The 26,904-nt window shown below is 41.7% G+C and overlaps 1 protein-coding gene across 2 annotated transcripts in view; it reads right to left on the reverse strand.

Moving 5' to 3' along the window:
* Positions 1 to 2,580: 2,580 nt before the first annotated feature.
* Positions 2,581 to 26,904, reverse strand: part of LOC121581031 (gamma-1-syntrophin) — a 37,955-nt gene continuing 13,631 nt past the window's right edge. Inside the window, exons 13-19 of one of the 2 annotated variants that reach the window (XR_006003154.2) lie at positions 26,450 to 26,566; positions 13,333 to 13,404; positions 12,215 to 12,367; positions 5,846 to 5,938; positions 4,703 to 4,813; positions 4,219 to 4,510; positions 2,581 to 4,134 (exon numbers count right to left, since the gene is read on the reverse strand). Coding sequence is in view for 1 of the 2 variants with exons in the window: in XM_041896352.2 (XP_041752286.1) it covers positions 4,325 to 4,510; positions 4,703 to 4,813; positions 5,846 to 5,938; positions 12,215 to 12,367; positions 13,333 to 13,404; positions 26,450 to 26,566 (732 nt within the window). In the remaining variant the exon portion in view is untranslated. Of the gene's footprint in view, positions 4,511 to 4,702; positions 4,814 to 5,845; positions 5,939 to 12,214; positions 12,368 to 13,332; positions 13,405 to 26,449; positions 26,567 to 26,904 lie in introns of both variants that reach the window. The other variant, XM_041896352.2, reaches the window with a different exon arrangement.

Below are 26,904 nucleotides of genomic sequence, written 5' to 3' on the forward strand. Positions count from 1 at the left end.
TAGTAAATCGTGGTCATAAAATACATTATTCACAAGTTTGAAAAAATGTATGCTTTGCCTCCCCATCTCTGGCTTTACTGTCAAACTGTGACTATTAGCTCAAGTTAGGATCAAAAAGTTATTTACAAGTCGGCCGCATGTTATAAAATGTTTTATTTATTAAGTACACTATATATTTGTCAAAAAATAAAAGCCAACCCTTCAATCTCTTGTTTTTTAGTGTTCCAAGCCAAAGGATATGTGAAAGAGATATTTATGTAAAGCACAACACAGCGTCCCTTCAACTCTCTTTGCATAGACTCTACAGCACCACTTTCCCTTTCTACACTTATGTCAGATGCTTAGACCAACTAGTTATGCTCTTCCCCTGAACCCATTTATTTTGTCCTCTGATTTTCCTTACCCAAAGCCTTCTACTTTGTGACACTGAGGGGAATGGGGGTCAAGCATATCACTTCATATAGCACTCTGAGTCAAAGCCTTTCAAAATAGGTTTTTGTGTTAGTCGTCAGACTACATTTTAAAATCGATTTTTTTCGACTTTAGAGAGGATGGACTCAGTTTAAAGTGGCTTGTCTAAGCGCTTTGAAACATGATGCTACATATTATAATCTGCTTGCAATGTGGTTATAATTGTCATAATTGTTACACTGACATGCCAAATACATCATCTGAGTTAAATGTCATTTCCACCTAAATAGACATACCCAAAAGTAATTATTTATCATGAGGGAGCCATAAACAATACCTATTGTCTTAATGCTTATACTGCCAGAAAATTACAATCTCACCTTTCTGGTAAAAATAGTTATAAATTGCTGAAGTTTAGTCACTTTTGAGGACACAAGCTCAAGTACACAGTACAAATATACAAATCTGAAAATAAGAAAAATCATATGATTTTTTCCCATATTCAACAAACGTTGGGGAATAGGGCTTGAAATTATTGAAATACATTCTAAATATAGTTACAATCAAATTATAAATGACTTACTATAAGATTTGACCTTATAACTGTAAAATAAGATCATACTTAGTGACAGTACAAAACTGGCACCATTTCATATAACTGACACCAGATCATTTTCTGCCCAGCATCCTCTGAGCGATGCAGACACCATTTGAGTGCCTGCTGACTCCTTCCAATTTCAGCTTTAAGCACAAAGTGATTTCGTCCCTCCTAAACAGGGGACTTCACATCTATTAATCATGTTTCACTATTTATTTACCATCTACACTGAACAAAAATATAAACCCAACATGCAACAATTTCTAAGATTTTATTGGGTTTCAGTTCATTTAAGGAAATTGAAATAATTGAAATAAATTCATTAGGCCCTAATCTATGGATTTCACATGACTGGTAATACAGATATGTATCTGTTGGTCACAGATACCTTAAATAAAAGGTAGGGGCGTGGATCAGAAAACCAATAAGTCTGGTGTGACCACCATTTGCCTCATGCAGCGCGACACATCGCATAGAGTTGATCAGGCTGTTGATTGTGGCTTGTGGAATGTTGTCGCATTCCTGTTCAATGGCTGTGCGAAGTTGCTGGATATTGGCGGGAACTGGAACACACTGTCGTACACGTCGATCCTGAGAATCCCAAACATGCTCAATGGGTGACATGTCTGGTGAGTATGCAAGCCATGGAAGAACTGGGACATTTTCAGCTTCCAGGAATTGTGTACAGATCCTTGCGACATGAGGCTGTGCATTATCATGCTGAAACATGAGGTGAAGGCGTCGGATGAATGGCACGACAATGGGCCTCAGGATCTCGTCATGGTATCTCTGTGCATTCAAATTGCCATCGATAAAATGCAATTGTGTTTGTTGTCCGTAGCGTATGCCTGCCCATACCATAACCCCATCGCCACCATGGGACATTGAAACCGGTATTCATCAGTGAAGAGCACACTTCTCCAGCGTGCCAGTGGCCATCGAAGGTGAGCATTTGCCCACTGAAGTCAGTTACGACGCCGAACTGCAGTCAGGTCAAGACCCTGGTGAAGACTACGAGCACGCAGATGAGCTTCCCTGAGACGATTTGTGACAGTTTGTGCAGAAATACTTTGGTTGTGCAAACCCACAGTTTCATCAGCTATCCGGGTGGCTGGTCTCAGACGATCCCGCAGGTGAAGAAGCCGGATGTGGAGGTCCTGGGCTGGCGCGGTTACACGTGGTCTGCGGTTGTGAGGCCGGTTGGACATACTGCCAAATTCTCTAAAACGACGTTGGAGGCAGCTTATGGTAGAGAAATTAACATTAAATTCTCTGGCAACAGCTCTGGTGGACATTCATGCATTCAGCATGCCAATTGCACGCTACCTCAAAACTTGTGGCATTGTGTTGTGTGACAAAACTGCACATTTCAGAGTTGCCTTTTATTGTCCCCAGCACAAGGTGCAAGTGTGTAATGATCATGCTGTTTAATCAGCTTCTTGATATGACACACCTGTCAGGTGGATGGATTACCTTGGCAAAGGAGAAATGCTCACTAACAGGGATATTAACAAATGTGTGAACAAAATTTGTAAGAAATAAGCTTTTTGTGCATATGGAACATTTCTGGGATCTTTTATTTCAGCTCATGAAACATGTTACCAACACTTTACATGTTGCGTTTATATTTTTGTTCAGTATATTATCGAAAATATATATTCAAAATTCACCATGGGTCATCATCATTGAACTTGGTAAAAAGAGCATAAGGGTATCAACTATTTAGTCTCTGTGGAAGACATCAAATTAATAAATGTCTTAATCCTTTAAAGTAATCCCTCAAGTAACCACCCATATTCATTATTTTCCTTTTGTTCATTTGGATGTCAACCTTTATTTACATCATCAAGAAAGAAAGAAAAATAACATTACAGAAAGGGTTTATTACATTTTTGTAGATTGTATTTAGAGCAATATCTTCCAGTGAGTATAGGTAAAGACATTTTCACACAACCACATGTTCTGAATCTGTCTGACTGTGTTGGCTGTAGCTAGCACTTAGTCCAAATAATTATAATTGATTCAATGGACTCAATGATTGTGAATCTGCCCTTAATCCGGGTCCTGACCAGGTTGGGTGTGTGAGGGATTACTCTTTGCTGAATGCCTTGATTAAAAACACCTCTCGACTGCCCCTCTTCCTGACAGACTCATCATAGCAGCAGTCATCCCTGTCCTCTCCTCCACATCAATAAAAAGAGCTGTGCTTACATCCAAATCCTGAGCCATTTTCTCTCTACAACTCCCCATTCATTTCTGTTCTGTTGAAAGGAAATCGTATATAATTTGACATGATATGATTTATATTTATAGCATATCTGAACTACCTCAGGGGCAACAAAAATAATCTATATGACATGAACACATAATTAAAAGGTGCCATGGTATACATTTGTGTATAATCAATAATACACACATATTTTGCTGTTTCTTTGTTGAATTAAAGGATGTTTTCAGATAAATCAAATAACATAGGTTGGAGAAAGTTAAGTGCTTTCAACTTCATTATACAACCACACAAGAGAAAAATACTAAGCTATGTAACACTGCAGTTTACATTCCCATCTAATCAATATTCATGAATCTAATAATTATTCATGTATATTAGGAAATCAATCGGTTTAATTGCTGAAAAATATGCATGAAAAAATGTTACGGCTAATTGATACTTCCAATGATAAATGTTGGCAATACTAACTTAGTGACCATCCTAACAATTGCTATAATCATCAGAATTAAAATTGTCTTCCTTTGTCAGGAATAAGATAGCAATTTGTTCATAGTCCTCATCCTTACAGTACATGTACCTGTTCAAAAAAAATACACTTGAACCTTCAAGAAAATTATACAATATTGTAGAAAACAGTTGGTCTCCATGGAAATACGATTGTGTTATCTTTATCAACACTGTGAACAACACGTGTGAATCATTGTGAATTATGTCTGAGGATCTACCCAAAGACAAATAACTGAATTCAGAATTGTTTTGTCATCCATTCTTCGTTCATTGGTTCTGCGTTCACTCCTTCGTGTTAGAATGTTGTTTGAAGTACAGTGCAACGGACAGGTCCAAAAGTTCACACAGTTATCATCCCTTTCTCTGATAAAATGTAAAATGTGTCTTTCTGGAAGAAAAAAATAGGTATGTCAATAATAGCTCCATTTACATGTTGGATTCACATGTCTTTGTTCATTGGATGACAACATACTCGTTTGTGTTCTCTCCTCCTTCTCTCTGGGCCATGATGTAGTGAAAGTGCAGTGTCGAGAGGGAGGACTCAGGGGAAGGGGAGGAGAGGGGGTGAACAGGCTCTGTCAGGTGGAGTATTTGATTTTGGATGTCTGTGTATTACAGGAGACACTGGTGAGAGTGGGAACCCCCCCAGCGGTAGTCGCAGCACCTTGGCTCTCCAGAAACATTGGATCCAGGCAAGCAACTTTGGCAGCAAAGAACGCATGGATACAGTGAAGCACGGCAAAGAGGTTAGAAAATTCCAGCTCCTGGGAAACAAAAGATAGACAGTAAGTATTTAATGTTTTGGTATAATAATTTTACATTTTTATGAATGCACAATACAGTATATCGTTGTTCACATTGGTATCAGACGATAATGGCTAAGAAAACATGATACAAATATTATATCTCTATTGGCTGATTTCACTTGAGTCAGAGATATAGCATAGGTTTGTTACCTTGGCTTCAATAGCTTTATTGTCCTGATTTTGGAACAGAAATTTGATCTTGCTCTTCCCATCATCAGACGATCCTTTCAGTTGGGAAAACTTGAATCTCCATAGCACTGCCTATATAGTGGAAGGAAGTAAATGCGGTTGGAGATGGTTTATAAAGAAGCTTACCTTCTCGAACTAAGATGGAGTCAAGCGTTACGGTAAACTAGCTGTTATCTATCTATCTATTTGATCCTAATTATTCCTTTTAAATTATCTACCTATAAATATAATATAATTGAATTGCATAGCTCAATGATTCCCATCATGTTTTTCCACCTAATATTTGAAAATGTACCAGACAGTGCAGTTATAATAATAATTCATAACCTCAGCAGGCAACCCAGTGTGGATTGTAGAGTCACCTGGAAGATGAGCATCAACATCCTGTTGTGAATGACGATTGGAATCTACTACAGAGTGATGATAAACGTCCTCCTAATTGTCAACCATTTTGTTGGGCCTGTCTAGAGAATGTGAAAGCATCCACGTCACCTTGTTCTAAATCAGTCGCCTGCGTTTTCAACATTGGGTAGGTTGGTTTTAATTTGTGTCAATAGAGATTGAGCTCTCCCTCTGTATCACTGTCTGTCTGACTTTTGGTCATGAATAGAATGGAACTGTAGTTGCCCTTGGAAAGGAATTTGCACATGTAAAATATGCAATTTAATTTATTCACATTCTATACAAAACAAGACATACGTGTACAAAACATACAATAGAAAGCAACACTTTTCCTCCTAGGGGCTCCACACAGATCTGAATCCTGTGAGTGCAAAACAAGGCCGGTTTCCTATCTGATTCAATTATTAAACATTCCCCACCATGTGTATAGTTTTACAATTGCCGTTTAAATATGAATAGTACTTTCATGCTTGTTTGATATACAATACCCTGCCTATCAGCAGTAGGCTAGGCTACTGTGAGACTTTCTGGGGAGAGAAAAATAATATGCTTCGCTGTGTAGGAATTAGGCCAAGAAATACAGAGAACAATATAGCTGTCGATGTGTCCTGTTTGTCCACATTATGTATTCTAGTGGATTAGTTCTGGTGTCACTCAGACTTGGTAAAAGTCAAAAGTTTATGTACCAGTAATGTAACTTACCTTTGAAGCAGCATCGAAACAGACAAAGCCCATACTGAAGTCTACGGTCAGTCCCATCAGGTGGCTCTCCATGATGCAAGCGTACGTTTTACACTGTGGAGAGGAAACAGTGCATGAAGTTAGTCATTAGAGGAATATATAATAGAGAGCATAATTTTCCACAGCCAAATGCATATAAATCAGTTGTTGTGAGAGGATGAGCAAGCTTGGCCTGTATAGTATAATATGCTACTGCTTCTCTTTATCACTTATCAGTGTATCTCCTACCATTGTACAGTGGCTTGCGAAAGTATTCACCCCCGTTGGCATTTTTCCTATTTTGTTGCCTTAAAACCTGGAATTAAAATAGATTTTTTGGGGGTTTGTATCATTTGATTTACACAACATGCCTACCATTTTGAAGATGCAAAATATGTTTTATTGTGAAACAAACAAGAAATATGACAAAAAAACAGAAATCTTGAGCGTGCATAACTATTCACCCCCCCAAAGTCAATACTTTGTAGAGCCACCATTTACAGCAATTACAGCTGCAAGTCTCTTGGGGTATGTCTCTATAAGCTTGGCACATCTAGCCACTTGGATTTTTGCCCATTCTTCAAGGCAAAACTGCTCCAGCTCTTTCAAGTTGGATCGGTTCCACTGGTGTACAGCAATCTTTAAGTCAAACCACAGTTTCTCAATTGGATTGAGGTCTGGGCTTTGACTAGGCCATTCCAAGACATTTAAATGTTTCCCCTTAAACCACTTGAGTGTTGCTTTAGCAGTATGCTTAGGGTCATTGTCCTGCTGGAAGGTGAACCTCCGTCCCAGTCTCAAATCTCTGGAAGACTGAAACAGGTTTCCCTCAAGAATTTCCCTGTATTTTGCGCCATCCATCATTCCTTCAATTCTGACCAGTTTCCCAGTCCCTGCCGATGAAAAACATCCCCACAGCATGGTGTTATCGGGGTGATGAGAGGTGTTGGGTGTGCACCAGACATAATTTTTGAATTATCCAAGATGGCGTAGTAGTGCAGTCCTGTTTTTGTCGTGTGTCTGTAAATAGCCTGTAAATACCCTGTTTTTTTTGTATTTTTCGTACATATTCCCCTATCAGACTTTTCATCCTTCTACAAAATATACTTTCCTGCAACCCGCCTCACTCAATGTGGAACGGATTCTATTATTGACTTACCTTTATCTGGAGTCTTCAGTTGAAACTAGCTAGCCAGCTGACTGGCTACTTGCTATTAGCCACAGCTGGCGGTATTTCACCCAGAGCATTGGATTTTTTTTTTCTGCGGGATTTATTTGGTCACTGGACATTAATCACCGGATATTCGGCCAGTCTGCACAGCGCGTTGTCGACCCAGAACATATCGTTTTTTCCGCCGGAATCACTGAATCACTGGACCTTTAACTCCTGATTCATCGCTACCAGCTAGCTGCAACGGAATGGACGCTGTGGTCTGGCTAATCATCCTGAGCTAGGCCCATCTCCCGGCTATCTACCTCTCTGTCAACCGGACGGGACCACCTAGTGTTGACACGGAGCCCCGCCGATCCTACACGACTGGTCTGCCGACGAAATCGTCTGATGTGGTTACGACGTTAACCACGAAGATTCCATCTGCTAGCCCCGGCCCGCTAGCACACGCTAGCCGTGGCCTCTTACTCGAACTATCCTATTGCTGTTCACCGGACCTTATGATAACTCAGCTATACAGCTGATGTCTGCTGGACTGTTCCTTTTTACGGTACTACATCCTGTTTATGTTTAGCCTCAGCCCAAACATGGTTAGCTTATTGTTGTTTCGGTTATTTCTAATTGTACTATTTTACTGTAGACCCCCCAGCCCAGCTAAACCTGGCTTAGATAGCTCCTTTGTCCCACCCCCTATACACGCGGAGACCGACTCAATTGATGCCTCCAGCGATGCTATCTCTTTCATTGTTACCCAACGCTTAGGTTTACCTCCACTTTACTCATATCCTTCCATATCCTTGTCTGTACATAATGCCCTGAATCTTTTCTATAACACCCGGAAATCTGCCCCCTTTATTCTATGTACCCAACGCACTAGAAGACCAGTTCTTAAAGCCTTTAGCCGTATCCTTATTCTAGTCCTCCTCTGTTCCTCTGGTGATGTAGAGGCTAACCCAGGCCCTGCAGCCCTCAGTATCACTCCTACTCCCCAGGCGCTATCATTTGCTGACTTCTGTAATCGCAAAAGTCTTGGTTTCTTGCACATAAATATCAGAAGTCTACTTCCTAAGTTTGAGTTATTCACTGCGTTAGCACACACCGCCAACCCTGATGTTCTAGCAGTGTCTGAATCCTGGCTCAGGAAGGCCACCAAAAATTCTGAAATGTCCATCCCCAACTATAACATTTTCCGTCTAGATAGAACTGCCAAAGGGGGTGGAGTTGCAATCTACTGTAGAGATAGCCTGCAGAGCTTTATCATACTATCCAGGTCTGTGCCCAAACAGTTTGAGCTTCTACTTCTAAAAATCCACCTTTCCAGAAATAAGTCTCTCACTGTTGCCGCTTGCTACAGACCCCCCTCAGCCCCCAGCTGTGCCCTGGACACCATATGTGAATTGATTGCCCCCCATTTATCCTCAGAGTTCGTACTGCTTGGTGACCTAAATTGGGATATGCTTAATCCCCCAGCCATCCTACAATCCAAACTAGATGCCCTCAACCTCACGCAAATTATCAACGAACCTACCAGGTACAACCCTAAATCCGTAAACATGGGTACCCTCATAGATATCATCCTGACTAACATACCCTCTAAATACACCTCAGCTGTCTTCAACCAGGATCTCACCGATCACTGCCTTATTGCCTGCGTCCGTAACGGGTCCGCGGTCAAAGGACCACCCCTCATCACTGTCAAACGCTCCCTAAAACACTTTAGCGAGCAGACCTTCCTAATTGACCTGGCCGAGGTATCCTGGATGGATATAGATCTCATTCCGTCAGTAGAGGATGCCTGGTTGTTCCTTAAAAGTAATTTCCTCTCAATCTTAAATAAACATGCCCCATTCAAAAAATACAGAACTAAGAACCGATATAGCCCCTGGTTCTCCTCAGACTTGACTGCCCTTGACCAGCACAAAAACATCCTGTGGCGTACAGCATTAGCATCAAATAGCCCCCGCGATATGCAACTTTTCAGGGAAGTTAGGAACCAATATACACAAGCAGTCAGGAAAGCAAAGGCTAACTTTTTCAAACAGAAATTTGCATCCTGTAGCACTAACTCCAAAAAGTTTTGGGACACTGTAAAATCCATGGAGAATAAGAGCACTTCCTCCCAGCTGCCCACTGCGCTGAGGCTAGGAAACACTATCACCACCGATAAATCTACAATAATCGAGAATTTCAACAAGCATTTTGCTACAGCTGGCCATGCTTTCCATCTGGCTACCACTACCCCGGCCACCAACTCTGCACCCTCTGCTGCAACTTGCCCATGCCCCCCCGCTTCTCCTTCACACAAATTCAGACAGCTGATGTTTTGAAAGCGCTGCAAAATCTGGACCCCTACAAATCAGCTGGGCTAGACAATCTGGACCCTTTCTTTCTAAAACTAGCCGCCAAATTGTCGCAACCCCCTATTACTAGTCTGTTCAACCTCTCTTTCATAACGTCTGAGATCCCCAGAGATTGGAAAGCTGCCGCGGTCATCCCCCTCTTCAAAGGGGGTGACACTCTAGATCCAAACTGCTACAGACCTATATCCATCCTGCCCTGCCTTTCGAAAGTATTTGAAAGCCAAGTTAACAAACAGATCACCCGACCATTTCGAATACCACCGTACCTTCTCCGCTATGCAATCCGGTTTCCGAGCTGGTCATGGGTGCACTTCAGCCACGCTCAAGGTCCTAAACGATATTATAACCGCGATTGATAATAGACAGTACTGTGCAGCCGTCTTCATCGACCTGGCCAAGGCTTTCGACTCTGTCAACCACCGCATTCTTATTGGCAGACTAAATAGCCTTGGTTTCTCAAATGACTGCCTCGCCTGGTTCACCAACTACTTCTCAGATAGAGTTCAGTGTGTCAAATCGGAGGGCCTGTTGTCCGGACCTATGGCAGTCTCTATGGGGGTGCCACAGGGTTCAATTCTTGGGCCGACACTTTTCTCTGTGTATATCAATGATGTCGCTCTTGCTGCTGGTGACTCTCAGATCCACCTCTACGCAGACGACACCATTTTGTATACATCTGGCCCTTCATTGGACACTGTGTTAACAAACCTCCAAACGAGCTTCAATGCCATACAACACTCCTTCAGTAGCCTCCAACTGCTCTTAAACACTAGTAAAACTAAATGCATGCTTTTCAATCGAACGCTGCTGGCACCCGCCCACCCGACTAGAATCACCACTCTCGACGGGTCTGACCTAGAGTATGTGGACAACTACAAATACCTAGGTGTCTGGTTAGACTGTAAACTCAACTTCCAGACTCACATAAAGAATCTCCAATCCAAAGTTAAATCTAGAATCGGCTTCCTATTTCGCAACAAAGCCTCCTTCACTCATGCTGCCAAACATGCCCTCGTAAAACTGACTATCCTACCGATCCTTGACTTCAGCGATGTCATTTACAAAATAGCCTCCAACACTCTACTCAGCAAATTGGATGTAGTCTATCACAGTGCCATCCGTTTTGTCTCCAAAGCCCCATACACTACCCACCACTGTGACCTGTACGCTCTTGTTGGCTGGTCCTCACTACATGTTCGTCGTCAAACCCACTGGCTCCAGGCCATCTATAAATCACTGCTAGGCAAATCCCCGCCTTATCTTAGCTCATTGGTCACCATAGCAGCACCCACCCATAGTCTGCGCTCCAGCAGGTATATCTCACTGGTCATTCCCAAAGCCAACACATCCTTTGGCCGCCATTCCTTCCAGTTCTCTGCTGCCAATGACTGGAACGAATTGCAAAAATCTCTGAAGCTGGAGACTCTTATCTCCCTCAATAACTTTAAGCATCAGTTGTCAGAGCACCTTACCGATCACTGCACCTGTACACAGCCCATCTGAAATTAGCCCACCCAACTACCTCATCCCTATATTGTTATTTATTTTGCTCTTTTGCACCCCAGTATCTCTATTTGCACATAATCTCTTGCACATCTAGCATTCCAGTGTTAATACTATTGTAATTATTTTGCACTATAGCCTATTTATTGCCTTACCTCCATAACTTGCTACATTTGCACACACTGTATATATATTTTCTGTTGTATTTTTGACTTTATGTTTTGTTTTACCCCATATGTAACTCTGTGTTGTTTTTATTGCACTGCTTTGCTTTATCTTGGCCAGGTCGCAGTTGTAAATGAGAACCTGTTCTCAACTGGCTTACCTGGTTAAATAAAGGTGAAATAAAAAAATTTAAAAAAAACATAGCTTTTTCTTTTTCTTATTTTTTTCTTTAAGCAATGCCTTTTTTCTGGCGACTCTTCCGTAAAGCCCAGCTCTGTGGAGTGTGCGGCTTAAAGTGGTCCTATGGACAGATACTCTAATCTCCGCTATGGAGCTTTGCAGCTCCTTCGGGGTTATCTTTGGTCTCTTTGTTATCTCTCTGATTAATGCACTCCTTGCCTAGTCCGTGAGTTTTGGTGGGCGGTCCTCTCTTGGCAGGTTTGTTGTGGTGCCATATTCTTTCAATTTTTAATAATGGATTTAATGGTGCTCCATGGGATGTTCAAAGTTTCTGATATTTTTTTATAACTCAACACTGATCTGTACTTCTCCACAACTTTGTCCCTGACCTGTTTGGAGAGCTCCTTGGTCTTCGTGGTGCTGCTTGCTTGGTGGTGCCCCTTGCTTAGTGGTGCTGCTGACTCTGGGGCCTTTCAGAACAGGTGTATATATACTGAGATCATGTGACAGATCATGTGACACTTAGATTGCACACAGGTGGACTTTATTTAACTAATTATGTGACTTCTGAAGGTGATTGGCTGCACCAGATCTTATTTAGGGGCTTCATAGCAAAGAGGGTGAATACATATGCACGCACCACTTTTCCGTTATTTATTTTTTAGAATTTTTTGAAACAAGTAATTTTCTTAATTTCACTTCACCAATTTGCACTATTTTGTGTATGTCCATTACATGAAATCCAAATAAAAATCCATTTAAATTACAGATTGTAATGCAACAAAATAGGAGAAAAATGCCAAGGGGGATGAATACATTTGCAAGGCACTGTATAAGCAGGATGTGCCACTCCCCACCCCCACCTAAAAGAGTTTGGCTTTGATTGGTTTCAAGTGGATGTTGCTTTGGTGGCATTGTAACCTGCCTGGAAATTGATTTATGAAAAATTTCTGCCTCTCATATATTGTGTACCTGTATTCTCTCCACCTCCAGGAAGGTAGCCATCTGAAAGGCCTTCTCCCAGATGAGCAGCTCACACTCCAGCTCTACGCTGTAGAACATGTCCTCCCCACACTCCGTCTGGACACTAAAGCAGTGCTTCCGCTTGTCCAAGAGGTCACTGTCCTGAGAGAACCACGTTAGTCATGCCTGCCATCACACCGGGGTTCAAATTGTATTTGTTTTCTTTTAAATTCTTTGAGCGGTTTCATTGAGCCTGTCTGGAATGGCAGATGGGCGGGGTTTGCACATTTGGGACTATTCTATTGGTTACATTGCCCCTGACAAGCTCAATCATAATCAAGCACAGCTTAAGTATTTTAAATATTTCAAATATTATTTGAACCCAGGTCTTGCTATCATGCTGACAATGTGCACAGGGGACAGTTAGTGACTAATTTACTGTACTGTATGCAGATAAGAAATTCAGAGATACACTAAGGGGATGTGAAAGACATTGGCTGGAATTCAATCAACATGCATTTTCAGAAAAGCTGTTTCACATGTTCAGAATGCTGTTTCACATGTGTAATTCAATGTGTTATGGGTGGAGGGAGATAGTTGACAATACATATAGAAATAAACAGTTATGTGCATGGCGCGCGCCGAATGACCAGCTCACTCAGTATGTGACAACGAACCTGGCTGAGTGAGAAATGAATAAGCGGAGCTGCTGTTGCTGCTGTGAGGATTTCAAAATCACGTGTAAACTCCCTCCACCCACCCGAGACACGCTGCTGTAAATATCAAATGCACTCGTGAAAGTGCATTGCAGAAAAGTTCAATGATACCAGCCAGAGTTTCAGAAAGTATAACCGATTCCAATAGCAGCATTTTGAGTTTTACTGAGTTTTGCACTGACATATGATACAGAAACCAGTGGTCAAGAAATTGCTCAACTCTAGCCTTGCAAATACGCAATGTGCATAGAAATTGTGGAATATCCACACATTCTATGTCACAACTCTTTCTATTAAAATGACAAAGGACACATAGCACAGATCTCTTCTCTTTTTCATGTCATCTTCCAAACACAGACCCTGAGATTTGCTACTCAGCACTTTCTAAATACGTAAAAGTTGTTGCCATACCTTTACAACTTTACACATGATCTCGTACACAGTGTAGCTTTTCTCTGCCCTGGTCCAGTCCCATGTAGTCACCTGCAACATTACACATACAGTGCTATGAAAAAGTATTTGCCCCCTTTCTAATTTTCTCTACTTTTGCATATTTGTGATACTGAATGTTATCAGATCTTCAACCAAAACCTAATATTAGATAAAGGGAACATAAGTGGACAAATAACACAACAATTACATATTTATTTCATTTATTTCATAAACAAAGTTATGCAACACCCAATTCCCCTGTGTGAAAAAGTAATTGCCCCCTTACACTCAATAACTGGTTGTGCCACCTTTAGCTGCAATGACTCCAACCAAAAGCTTCCTGTAGTTGTTGATCAGTCTCTCACGTCGCTGTGGAGGAATTTTGGCCCACTCTTCCATGCAGAACTGCTTTAACTCAGTGACGTGTGGGTTTTCAAGCATGAACAGCTCGTTTCAAGTCCTGCCACAACATCTCAATTGGGATTAGGTCTGGACTTTGACTAGGCCATTCCAAAACTTCCAATTTGTTGCTTTTTAGCAATTTTCATGCTGCGTTTCAGCTTCAGCTCACAGACGGATGGTCTGACATTCTCCTGTAGAATTCTCTGATACAGAGCAGAATACATGGTTCCTTCTATTAAGGCAAGTCATCCAGGTCCTGAGGCAGCAAAGCATCCCCAAACCATCACACCACCACCACCATGCTTGACCTTTCGTATGATGTTCTTACTGTGGAATGCAGAGTTTGGTTTTTGCCAGGCATTACTGGAACCATGTCGTCCAAAAAGTTATACTTTTGAATCATCTGTCCATAGAACGTTCTTCCAAGAGTCTTGATGATTATCCAGGTGCTTTTTGGCAAACTTGAGTCAACTTTTTGGACGAGATGGGTCCCATTATGCCTGCCGAAAACCAAACACTGCATTCCACAGTAAGAACATCATACCAAAGGTCAAGCATGGTGGTGGTGGTGTGATGGTTTGGGGATGCTTTGCTGCCTCAGGACCTGGATGACTTGCCTTAATAGAAGGAACCATGAATTCTGCTCTGTATCAGAGAATTCTACAGGAGAATGTCAGACCATCCGTCTGTGAGCTGAAGCTGAAGCGCAGCTGGGTCATGCAGCAAGACAATGATCCAAAACACACAATCAAGTCTACATGAAAATTGCTAAAAAGCAACAAATTGGACGTTTTGGAATGGCCTAGTCAAAGTCCAGACCTAATCCCAATTGAGATGTTGTGGCAGGACTTGAAACGAGCTGTTCATGCTTGAAAACCCACACGTCACTGAGTTAAAGCAGTTCTGCATGGAAGAGTGGGCCAAAATTCCTCCACAGCGACGTGAGAGACTGATCAACAACTACAGGAAGCTTTTGGTTGGAGTCATTGCAGCTAAAGGTGGCACAACCAGTTATTGAGTGTAAGGGGGCAATTACTTTTTCACACAGGGGAATTGGGTGTTGCATAACTTTGTTTATGAAATAAATGAAATAAATATGTAATTGTTGTGTTATTTGTCCACTTATGTTCCCTTTATCTAATATTAGGTTTTGGTTGAAGATCTGATAACATTCAGTATCACAAATATGCAAAAGTAGAGAAAATTAGAAAGGGGGCAAATACTTTTTCATAGCACTGTAAATACTCCATAGTCTTCTATTCAGATGGATCCCTTTGAAATCTTTTTGAAGTGTAATTACATTGGTCTGTTTCAGTTGCCTTAACTTTAATATTTTATATCCTACTTGCACATACCGTGTTCCCATGTTCACACTTGTTACAGGTTAGTTTTTTCTCTCCATTACGATGTTGGTTAGCACGTTAGCATGATATCTGAGGCGCGCACTGATAGGAGTCACCTCGTTAGCCACCTGTGCTGGCCCAGCTGGTTCTTAAGAGCTGCTGGCCCTGTGCACCATGGGAGAGGATATGTTGGGAGAGCTAAACCTCACGTCAGCTGAGATAGGATTTCCAGCTCAACCACTTTAGTTATGAAAGAAGCCTGAGTTTTGGCGTTTCCCCTGTTTGTTTTGCTCCATATTCTCTTTATTCCCTATCCTAAGTTGGTGTGGGTTTTTCTTTCTGTGCTCCGGTATGTTGATGAGGTCATCCATTTTATCAACTTTTTTCTCTAAGTTGTAAGGGCCTGAAAAGCGAGCTTGCCACAGTGACCCATATTCTCCATATTCTCACTGGCACACTCACAGGTGCAATGCAGCTACAATCTGTATTGAAAAGCAGTTATGTGCTCCAACAGATTTGTTTTCGTGTTTGAGGTGTCCTGCAACAACCTCTCGCTCAGCAAGCTCAATGGACCTCTGACCAGTGGCGGTCAGTGCCGGTCAGTGGCGTTTAAGATGAGGGAGGACAAATTATTTTTTCTATTACAACATATTGGATGACTGTCATTCATTTTCCATTCACCCAGTTCAATGTAACAGCGATAGATTTAGGCTACTACCTGATACTCAAATTTTCCCTATAACCATCATGAGGTTGCTACCTAGCCCCCCCCCATACTCAACTGGCGGACCGCAGACCGGATCCAGACCCAGAACAGGGTCAATACGGACCACGCCCCCCCCCCCAATTTTTTATTATATATATATATATATATATACACACTACCGTTCAAAAGTTTGGGGTCACTTATAAATGTCCTTGTTTTCTAAAGAAAAGCAATTTTTTTGTCCATTAAAATAACATAAAATTGATCAGAAATACAGTGTAGACATTGTTAATGTTGTAAATGGCTATTGTAGCTGGAAACGGTTGATTTTTAATGGAATATCTACATAGGCGTTCAGAGGCCCATTATCAGCAACCATCAGTCCTGTGTTCCAATGACACGTTGTTTGCTAATCCAAGTTTATCATTTTAAAAGGCTAATTGATCATTAGAAAACCCTTTTGCAATTATGTTAGCACAGCTGAAAGCTGTTGTGCTGATTAAAGAAGCAATAAAACTGGCCTTCTTGAGACTAGTTGAGTATCTGGAGCATCAGCAATTATGGGTTCATTTACAGGCTCAAAATGGCCAGAAACAAAGAACTTTCTTCTGAAACTCATCAGTCTATTCTTGTTCTGAGAAATGAAGGCTATTCTTGCCAAGAAACTGAAGATCTCATATAACGCTGTGTACTACTCCCTTCACAGAACAGCGTAAACTGGCTCTAACCAGAATAGAAAGAGGAGTGGGAGGCCCCAGTGCACAACTGAGCAAGAGGACAAATACATTAGAGTGTCTAGTTTGAGAAACAGACGCCTCACAGGTCCTCAACTGGCAGCTTCATTAAATAGTACCCGCAAAACACCAGTCTCAACATCAACAGTGAAGAGGCGACTCCGGGATGCTGACCTTCTAGGCAGAGTTGCAAAGAAAAAGCCATATCTCAGACTGGCTAATAAAAATAAAAGATTAAGATGGGCAGTCTGAGCAAAGAAATCTCAACTACGCACCACATTTTATGCACTGCAGTGCTAGCTAGCTGTAGCTTATGCTTTTAGTACTAGATTCATTCTCTGATCCTTTGATTGGGTGGTCAACATGTCAGTTCATGCTGCAAGAGCTCTGATAGGTTGGAGGACGTCCTCCGGAAGTTGTCATAATTACTGTGTAAGTCTATGGAAGGGGGTGAGAACCATGAACCTCCTAGGTTTTGTATTGAAGTCAATGTACCCAGAGGAGGATGGAAGCTAGCTGTCCTCTGGCTACACCATGGTGCTACCCTACATAGTACTGTTGAGGCTACTGTAGACCTTCATTGCAAAATATAGTGTTTTAATCAATTATTTGATGATGTGATTATATTTAGTATAGTTTTATCTACAAAGGATAACTTTTTTAATGTTTACCATTTTTATTTTTATGAAATTCACTGAGGAGGATGGTCCTCCCCTTCCTCTTCTGAGGAGCCTCCACTGCCCCTCACATAATGTCCAAACACAAGTTCATTCGAACTGAAACCGAGAGACTCCTGAACAACCTCCTGTGCTGCAAATAGCACTTCGTCCCAGTCTTTCTCGACCTCAAACTGGTAAGCTCTCAACATAGACTGCAAAGTCTGATGAAATCTCTCAAGAGCGCCTTGTGACTCAGGGTGATATTCACTAGAGGGGCAATGGGTAACATCCAACTTCTGTAGCACTTGCTTGAAGATGTTTGACATTAAATTTGAACCTGCAGATATAAACGTTGAAAATAATTTCACAAGGGCCTTAACAATACTGGGAGCCATGATGTTTCTCAGTGGAATGGCCTCGGGGAAATGAGTGGCAGCACACGATGGTTAAGAGAAATTGGTTACTACTCTTTGCTTTGGACAAAGGTCCAACACAGTCCACCAGAACCCTGCTGAAAGGTTAGTCAAAAGCAGGTATAGGCTGCAAAGGTGCAACCGGCTCAGTTTGGTTCGGTTTACCAGTCAGCTGGCAAATGCGACAGGATTTACAGTAAACCACAACATCATGTTTCAGACCAGGCCAGAAGAAGTTACGCAGGATACAATCACACATCTTGTTGACCCCAAGATGGCCTGCCATACTTCCATCGTGAGCCAACCTCTGTATCTCTTGTTGGAGAATGCCATTTCCTCATCAGAACACCATCTGTCACGGAATCAGCCGAGGCTGCCCCTCCTCCTTTCTCGGGCAGGCTTCGGCGTTCGTCTTCCCCGGAGTACTAGCTGCCACCGATCTATGTTTCGGTGTTTGTCTAGTTTGTCCTGATTGTTTGCACCTGTTTCCCATTATGTTATATTGTATTCCCTTTATAAACCCCTGTCTCTCATTGGTTATTGTGTGTGATTGTTTTCCGTTAGGTCGGCAGTGCTGGTTGTATGCGTTATTTGTTCCTCCCTGTTTGGAGGTTTGTTTTGTCCTTTCTTTACTGTGTTAAGTAAAGTACGTTCTGCCAGTAGTTCGGTGTCCTGCGCTTGACTTCGTTTCCCGCATACACGTCACCTTGACACCATCTCTGTCAAAGTAACCGATGAGAACTTCATCAAACTCCTCCTCTGGACGTATCTTAGCAAAAAGAGGGGAGAGGGAAGCATATTTTCTCTGTTCAGCAATTAGCTGCTTCCTAATTCAACTGTAGGGAACCTATCTTCTTTCAGAAGCCCTACTAACTCGCTCACCTTTGGGGTTTTCAAAGGAGAGGTCAACTCAGGAGGTTTACTGAAATCAGGACCACACATAAATGTCTCAGACAGATCGAATATGGTGGGATCGCTGACATTCTCCTCAACACTAGACTTGCTTTCAGCAATCTTCTTAGACATAGCAAGTGTAACAGCACAAGATGGGAACACTCTAGGGTTTTTGTCTGATACCTCATCAGGTTCCTCTACACTGCCCACCTTATAAACAACAGGATTTGGCACAACCTTCCCTCCAGTCAGATCGTTGCCCAAAATGAATGAGACCCCCTTCACAGGTAGGCTAGGCCTCACTCCAATGACCACGGGACCAGAAACAAGATCAGACTTGAGTTCCACAATATACAAAGGAACTTCCATGCAGCCCAGCTCCACGTCTTGAACTAACACATTGTCACCAGTTGCTGAAGTATCAGACAAAGGCAAAACACCCTCCAAAATGAATGATTGGGCTGCCACAGTGTCTCGCAGTAACTTCACCGGCTGCTTAACATCATCCCCATTCTGCAGAGACACGAACCCATCAGAAACAAAGGGTTCATACACAACTGATACAAAATCTTGTTTAGGAGATATAAAACCATTCCCACACAGAGACTTAATAGGCTGACGGGCTCCCACAAGAAGAAACAGGTTTTTCTCTATATAATATTTCTGTTTCAACTTAGGACACTGAGAGACAACGTGGTCTTTCTAACAGCAGTAATGACAAACTGGCGGATACAAAGAACCAGTTTTCTGTCAACCCTTGTCTTTGGGCACTTGGAAAAGAGACTGAAAACTCGTAGTGGGAGGTGACTTCTCTGGATTGCTTTCTGGGTAGGGATAACTACTTAGTGCTTTGCTTGTGAAGGTAGTTTTATGTGTCAACACAAACTCATCTGCAAGGAATGCAGCTTTCTCGAGAGCGAGATCCTTCTGCTCATAAATGCACGTAGCAACCCTTTCGTGAAGGCAACTCTTGAACTACTCGAGTAGTATAAGTGTCTTTAAACCCTAATGGTTGTTGACCTCTTGAGAAGCACACCACCGATCAAAAAGACATTCTTGCGCATTCAACATGACTTTGCGATTCTGTCTTTCATAATATACAGTACTGTTGTCTATCTGCCTCTGGGACCAACTCGTAACCCCAAAGGATAGCAGCTTTAACAGTGCCCTAATCTGAACTCTGATCAAGAGATAAAGCAGCGTACACTTTCTGAGCTTTTCCCACAAGAACACTTTGAAGGAGCAGTGACCAAATTTCGCATGGCCATTTTAGGGACGTGGCAATCCACTCGAATATACATCCACTTCCTTCTTTTTGGTGTGCTTCCAGCTCTATATCTTTTAATCAAATGGCACACTCACGTTCTTGTTCTTCTAGTTTGGTTGCACGTTCTTCTTGTGCTAGTCTGGTTGCATTCTCTTCTTGTTCTTTTCTGTACTCTAACTCAAGTTCCCTTTTCTTGTACTCAAACTTACATTTCTGTTGCTCTAATTTTGCCTTTAGTTTTAACTCCTGCAGTTGCACATCTTCGGGGTTTATTCTACTACCCGTATCACCCTTTTCATCAGCCTCTCTCTCTGAGAGTATTTCCTTCAGCACCAAAGCAGCATCTAGTACATTTTCGACCACTGCTTTTGGACGGACAGATAACACACTGATGTCATAATGCTTTGCAATGATGATCAGATTTGCCTTTGTACAGTTATCTTGTATTTCCCAAGTTGGGTCTTTCACAATGCTTCCCAATCAAAGTCCATGGTTTTCTATTTTTCCTGTGTGTTTATGCAACTTTCACATTGATTTCACCAATCTTATAACCCCTATGTTGGTTGTCAGTGAAAGACAGTCTACAACAAAAGTAATATAATATATCAAATATTTAGCAGACGCTCTTATCCAGAGCGACTTACAAATTGGTGCATTCAACCTAGGATAGCCAGTGGGACAACCACCCCCTTTTTTATTTATTATTATTTCTTTATTTTTGATGAGGGGGAGGGGGGGGGGGGTAGAAGGATTACTGTTATACTATTCCAGTTATTCCTTAAAGAGGTAGGGTTTCAAGTGTCTCCGGAAGGTGGTCAGTGACTCCGCTGTCCTGGCGTCGTGGGGGAGCTTGTTCCACCATTGGGGTGCCAGAGCAGCGAATAGCTTTGACTGGGCTGAGCGGGAACTGTGCTTCCGTAGAGGTAGGAGGGCTAGTAGAGCTTGAGAGTAGGTGATTAGAGCAACTACCGTACTCATGGGAAACAAGATTCCGGACTAACCACATTTTGTTACGTTTCCATAAGACAAACTCAAAATGTCATCACTCACAGAAAAGGGAACAAACAAAGAAAATCACTTTGACAACCAAACCAAAACAGAAACGGTTTCAAAAAAGGTTTTTAAAGGCACCCATGGAGGTACCCACTGAAAGTTGTCAAAGCCACTAGTAAGATGTTCTAAAAGACACCATCATGGATGCCCACTAGCAATGTTCCCTCTAAGCTGCGCATGGGCGCGCAGTAGCCCCGAGACTGCCGGGTAGCTCCCGGCACTGCCGCGCAGAAGAAATATTAGCCCACAAAGAGAAGCACAAGATTGATACTGGAGAAACTCATCATAACAGACTAGTGTTCCTATTTTTTTATATTCGTCTCGGGCTGTTGGCGGTAGGTGCACCTGATTCAGCTGCCCTGCGCACCGGGTAGGCAACTGTTGCCGTTTTTAACCATTTCATGTGTCTGAAGGTACAAACTCTGCCTTCCCGGCATTCCCGGAGAGTAAATCAAGTGCACTATAGGCCTACCGCTGGCTAATGGGTGGCTCAGATTACAGTGTCTGCCGTAATGTAGCAGGCATTAAAGAAAGCTACAGCAAAGTTCATACTGTGAGATTTCAAAATGTTTAAACCATGACTAGAGAGAGACTGTCAACGAATACAGCAAAGAGCTGCTGTTTTTATGAGTGAGTTCATGTTTAAGTTCTTACTCAGCACTGTCAACACTTTATATTCAACACTTTTATAAGCCATAAAATGAGCGTTCTTCCTATTTTCACTCAGCGCTACAACAAGCACTGCAGCAGTAATTAATTAATAGGAAAGTGTATCTATAGGTTTGCGTTGTTGTTATTATTAGCGGCTTGGGTCTTTTTTAATATCAAGGAATATTTCACTTTCTCTGTGCATAGGAGTAACAACATGAATTTGTGCATGAGGTAGAAATAATGCGGTGCGACTGGAGTTTCACCATCAGCTGGAAGACGGTGTCCCTTTTTGGTCAGTGTCAGTGGAGGAAAGGGGGAGCGGAGGGATGTTGAGAGGCGGACCCCCATCAGATGCAGGCACCATCAGCCCAGTAAAATAAAAATAAAAAGCAAATTATTTAAATGTATGCTCACTCAGCTGTACCTCACAAGTAATACAACAACGGATCTATTACCATTGTGATCATATAGCCTACCTCAAATTTTGAAATATAATTTTTTTAAATGGTCCGAACAACAATGCATTGGCAGGGCAATTCAAGCAAAGATAATATGTGGTGATAATGTATTGGGGCTATAGCTTACTGCACAAACCTCATTGCTACAGTACTGTTTTTAATTGGCTAATGTTGCATAGGCTTATGTTTTTTAAGTCATGTCTGAGTGTTAAATCTCAGCTTGCATTTTGACTCAGAGTTTTCCTTGTTAACACTATCAACGTTTCCCTTTACTGTGGCAATTGTGATCTAATCAACGCAATATTAGCCACTTTCAATGCAACATACCAAAACAAAACAAACTATGCAAGAGATTTTGTTGTAGTCAGAACGCATCGGAGTAGGATTCTATTGCATTGACACGTACTACTCAGCCCATACTCTACACAGACGGGTGCGGCATAAACAATCAGAGCTGCAGTAGGCCTTTATGCAAATAGACCATTGCCATATATGGATCTGTGCCATTTACTTTGAACTGAACTGTGTTTACAGCATGAGTGGTCATGAGTAGATGCACTTGATTTGAGATCAAAGCGAGAGCTGCATGTAGTCACGTGTGCACATTTTGTTCAAATCCTTTGCAATTAAGTGAGTTATTAGCCCAGTTATAGATAATTTGTAGTCAGCAATAGGGGAGTGATTGCTTCCTACAAGAGCACAAAACGTATACATTTCTAGACATCTTTGAAAAGCGAGTCAGGTAAAGAGCTTTTTTTTTGTCTTAAAGGGGCAGTGTTGTATTTTGAGACAGGCTTGAATAAGCTAAGTAGCCAATAGGCAGAGGGTAGCATTATTTTTGTCTGATTCTCTGTAATAATGGTATGGGAATAATACTTTTATTTTGTAAAGTGGTTTCTTGCATCAATTAACACAACAACATTTTCAGTCACCTCCTTGTCTGAAGGACAAGTCTCATGGAATGTAGGCCTAAGTTGAACACCACACATTGGCTGCTACTGTAGGCTGAATGATAGAACTGCTATTTCCATGTTAAAATGTTATGGGATGCATTTTCTCCATTGTTTTTGATGGTAGGTTACTCTCGTAGACCTACATTGCATTCGGAAAGTATTCAGACCCCTTGACCTTTTCCACATTTTGTTACATTACAGCCTTATTCTAAAATGGATTAAACTCATTTTTTCCCTCATCAGTCTATACACAGTAACCCATAATGACAAAGTGAAAACAGCTTTGTAGAATTTTAGCAAATGTATTAAAAATAAAAAACAGAAATATCGTATTTACATAAGTATTCAGACCCTTCAGACACGAAATTGAGCTCAGGTGCATCCTGTTTCCATTGATCATCCTTGAGATGTTTCTACAACTTGATTGGAGTTCACCTGTGGTAAATTGATTGGACATGATTTGGAAAGGCACATACCTGTCTATATAAGGTTGACAATGCATGTCAGAGCAGAAACCAAGCCATGAGGTCAAAGGAATTGTCCGTAGAGCTCTGAGACAGGATTGTGTCGAGGCACAGATCTGGAGAAGGGTACCAAAAAAATTCTGTAGCATTGTGGTCCTCTGTAGCTCAGCTGGTAGAGCACGGCACTTGTAACGCCGAGGTAGTGGGTTCGATCCCCGGGACCACCCATACACAAAAAATGTATGCACGCATGACTGTAAGTCGCTTTGGATAAAAGCGTCTGCTAAATGGCATATTATTATTATTGAAGGTCCCCAAGAACACAGTGAATTCCATCATTCTTAAATGGAAGAAGTTTGGAACCACCAAGACTCTTCCTAGAACTGGCCACCTGCTCAAACTGAGCAATCGGGGGAGAAGGGCCTTGGTCAGGGAGGTGACCAAGAACCCGATGGTCACTCTGACAGAGCTCCAGAGATCCTCTGTGGAGATGGGAGAACCTTCCAGACGGACAACCATCTCTGCAGCACTCCACCAATCAGGCCTTTATGGTAGATTTGCTAGATGGAGGCCATTCCTCAGTAAAAGGCACATGACAGTCCGCTTGGAGTATGCCAAAAGGCACCTAAAGGACTCTCAGACCATGAGAAACAAGATTCTCTGGTCTGATGAAACCATAATTGAACTATTTTGCCTGAATGCCAAGCGTCACATCTGTAGGTAATCTGGCACCATCCCTACGGTGAAGCATGGCTGTGGCAGCATCACTGTGGGGATGTTTTTCATCGGAAGGGACCGGCAGAATAGTCAGGATCGATGGAAAGATGAACGGAGCAAAGTACAGGATTGATGAAAACCTGCTCCAGAGCGCTCAGGACCTCAGACTGGGGTGAAGGTTCACCTTCCAACAGGACAACAACCCTAAGCACACAGGCAAGACAACGCAGGATTGCCTTCGGGACAAATCTCTGAATGTCCTTGAGTGGCCCAGCCAGAGCCTGGGCTTGAACCCGATCTAACATCTCCGGAGAGACCTGAAAATAGCTGTGCAGCAATGCTCCTCATCCAACCTGACAGAGCTTGAGAGGATCTGCAGAGAAGAATGGGAGAAACTCCACAAATACAGGTGTGCCATTTTGTAGCGTTATACCCAAGAAGACTCAAGGCTGTAATCGCTGCCAAAGGTGCTTCAACAAAGTACTGAGTAAAGGGTCGGAATACTTATGTAAATGTGATATTTCAGTTTTTGCTTTGTCATTATTTTGCTTTGTCATTATGGGGTATTGTGTGTAGATTGATGAGGGGGAAAAATTATTTAATCAATTTTAGAATAAGGCTGTAACGTAACAAAATGTGGAAAAAGTCAAGGGGTCTGAATACTTTCCGAATTCACTGTACATTATGATCAAATAGCCACAGTAGCCACTGTTAAAACTGTAACTTAAAGTGGGTACAGCCTCAGTGTTCACAGTAAGTTGCACAGAATTTGCGCTCAGCAGACCTGAAATTCGCTCAGTGCCCAAAAACATTAGAGGGAACATTGCCCACTAGGTTTGCCTCCGAAAAGACAAACTAAAAGAAAACCCACACCAACTTATAATAGGGAGCACAAAAATAATATGGAGCAAAACAAAATGGGGGAAACACCAAAACTCAGGCTTCTTTCAAACTAAAGTGGTTGAGCTGGAAATCACACCTCAGCTGAAGTGAGGTGTAGCTGGGGGCTCCTCCGGGATAAACCTACATCTATCTCAACATCAATCTCGCTCTATATTTTAGTTTAATACCAGCAAAACAATTGTCATAATAACTAATATTCTGAGTTGTGGATATACTGTAAACACAATTACTGATATGGTTGGCATAACATAATAATACTGATGTGATAATAGGGCGGCAGGTAGCTTAGTGGGTAAGAGCGTTGTGCCAGTAACTGAAAGGTCGCTGGTTCTAATCCCTGAGCCGACTAGGTGAAAAATCTGTCGATGTGCCCTTGAGCAAGGCACTTAACCCTAATTGCTCCTGTAAGTCGCTCTGGATAAGAGCTTCTGCTAAATGACTAAAAATGTAAATGTAAAATAATAATGATCAATCAAATGGAAAGCAATGGTCCACAGATGGTCATCAATCATGTGTGGAATTATAATCGTTGTCTAGCTGGATACATGTACGGTTTAATAGACCATAACAAAGGTGGAAAACTTGTGTAGGACTCCATTATAGGCTGGAAACATTGACCAATGTACACATTTTCAAAAACATTTGACACATATTTTCAGAAACTAGTTTTATACATTTATATGGTAACCATTTTTTTTACAGCCCAGTATTTAGCAGGTAGTTACCAGGTACAGTAAGTACCAGAAAGTATCCGTTATTGACACATAGTTTCTTAGTGAAATACCAGGTAAATACCAGTGGTGGAAAAAGTACCCAATTCTCATACTTGAGTAAAAGTAAAGATACCTTAATAAAAAATGACTCAAGTAAAAGTGAAAGTCACCCAGTAAAATACTATTTGAGTAAAAGTCTAAAAGTATTTGGTTTTAAATATACTTAAGTATCAAAAGTAAATCTAACTGTTAAAATATACTTATCAAAAGTAAAAGTATAAATCATTTCAAATTCCTTATATTAAGCAAACCAGATGTCAAGAATTTCTTGTTTTTTGAATTTACGGATAGCCAGGGTCACACTCCAACACTCAGACATAATTTACAAACAAAGCATTTGTGTTTAGTAAGTTCGCCAGATCAGAGGATGTAGGGATGGACAGGGATGTTCTCTTGATAAGTGCATGAATGGGACCATTTTCTTGTCCTGCTAAGCATTCAAAATGTAACAAGTACTTTTGGGTGTCAGGGAAAATGTATGAAGTAAAAAGTACATTCTTTTCTTTAGGAATGTAGTGGAGTACAAGTAAAAGTTGTAAAAAATATAAATAGTAAAGTAAAGTACAGATACCTAAAAAAACGACTTAAGTAGTACTAAAGTATTTTTACTTGAGTACTTTACACCACTGGTAAGTACCCTGCTTAAAACAGCTTAAAATAAAGTGTTAGCGTTGCTAATAAAGGGAATAGAGGGTATAAAACGTACAGGAGGTGCTGAGAACTTGAAGAGTGAGGAACCCCTCAAGGCAAGGAACTTTGATGAATACATTCGGTCCTGAACGGAGTCCTGCTCCTTCTCATCTACCCAGCCCATGAAGATAATCTGTCAGAGAGAGAGAGAGGCGGGATATCGAGGGGAGAAAGAGAGAGAAGAAGGAGTGGAGGAAATGGAAATGGAGAGGGAGAGGGAGAAAAATACTTTTTAGAGAAAAGGGAAGCAGCAGGCTTCAAGCAAGTCTTTCTGCACTTAGCTCAGTCAGGAGGATTGCAGCGAGCCACAGTGGAAATGTTTGCTTGCATTTCTCTCTCTCTATGGACGTCTTGATGGATGAAAACACTGAGTGAAAGATTCAGGACCAGCATGAGCAGTCGGTCTCTTCTAATGTACTTTAATTGCCATGACGATACGGGATGTCGAATGATTTCATGCTTTTGTCATTT

Source organism: Coregonus clupeaformis, chromosome 14 (genome assembly GCF_020615455.1).
Source record: "Coregonus clupeaformis isolate EN_2021a chromosome 14, ASM2061545v1, whole genome shotgun sequence".
NCBI classification, from domain to species: domain Eukaryota; kingdom Metazoa; phylum Chordata; class Actinopteri; order Salmoniformes; family Salmonidae; genus Coregonus; species Coregonus clupeaformis.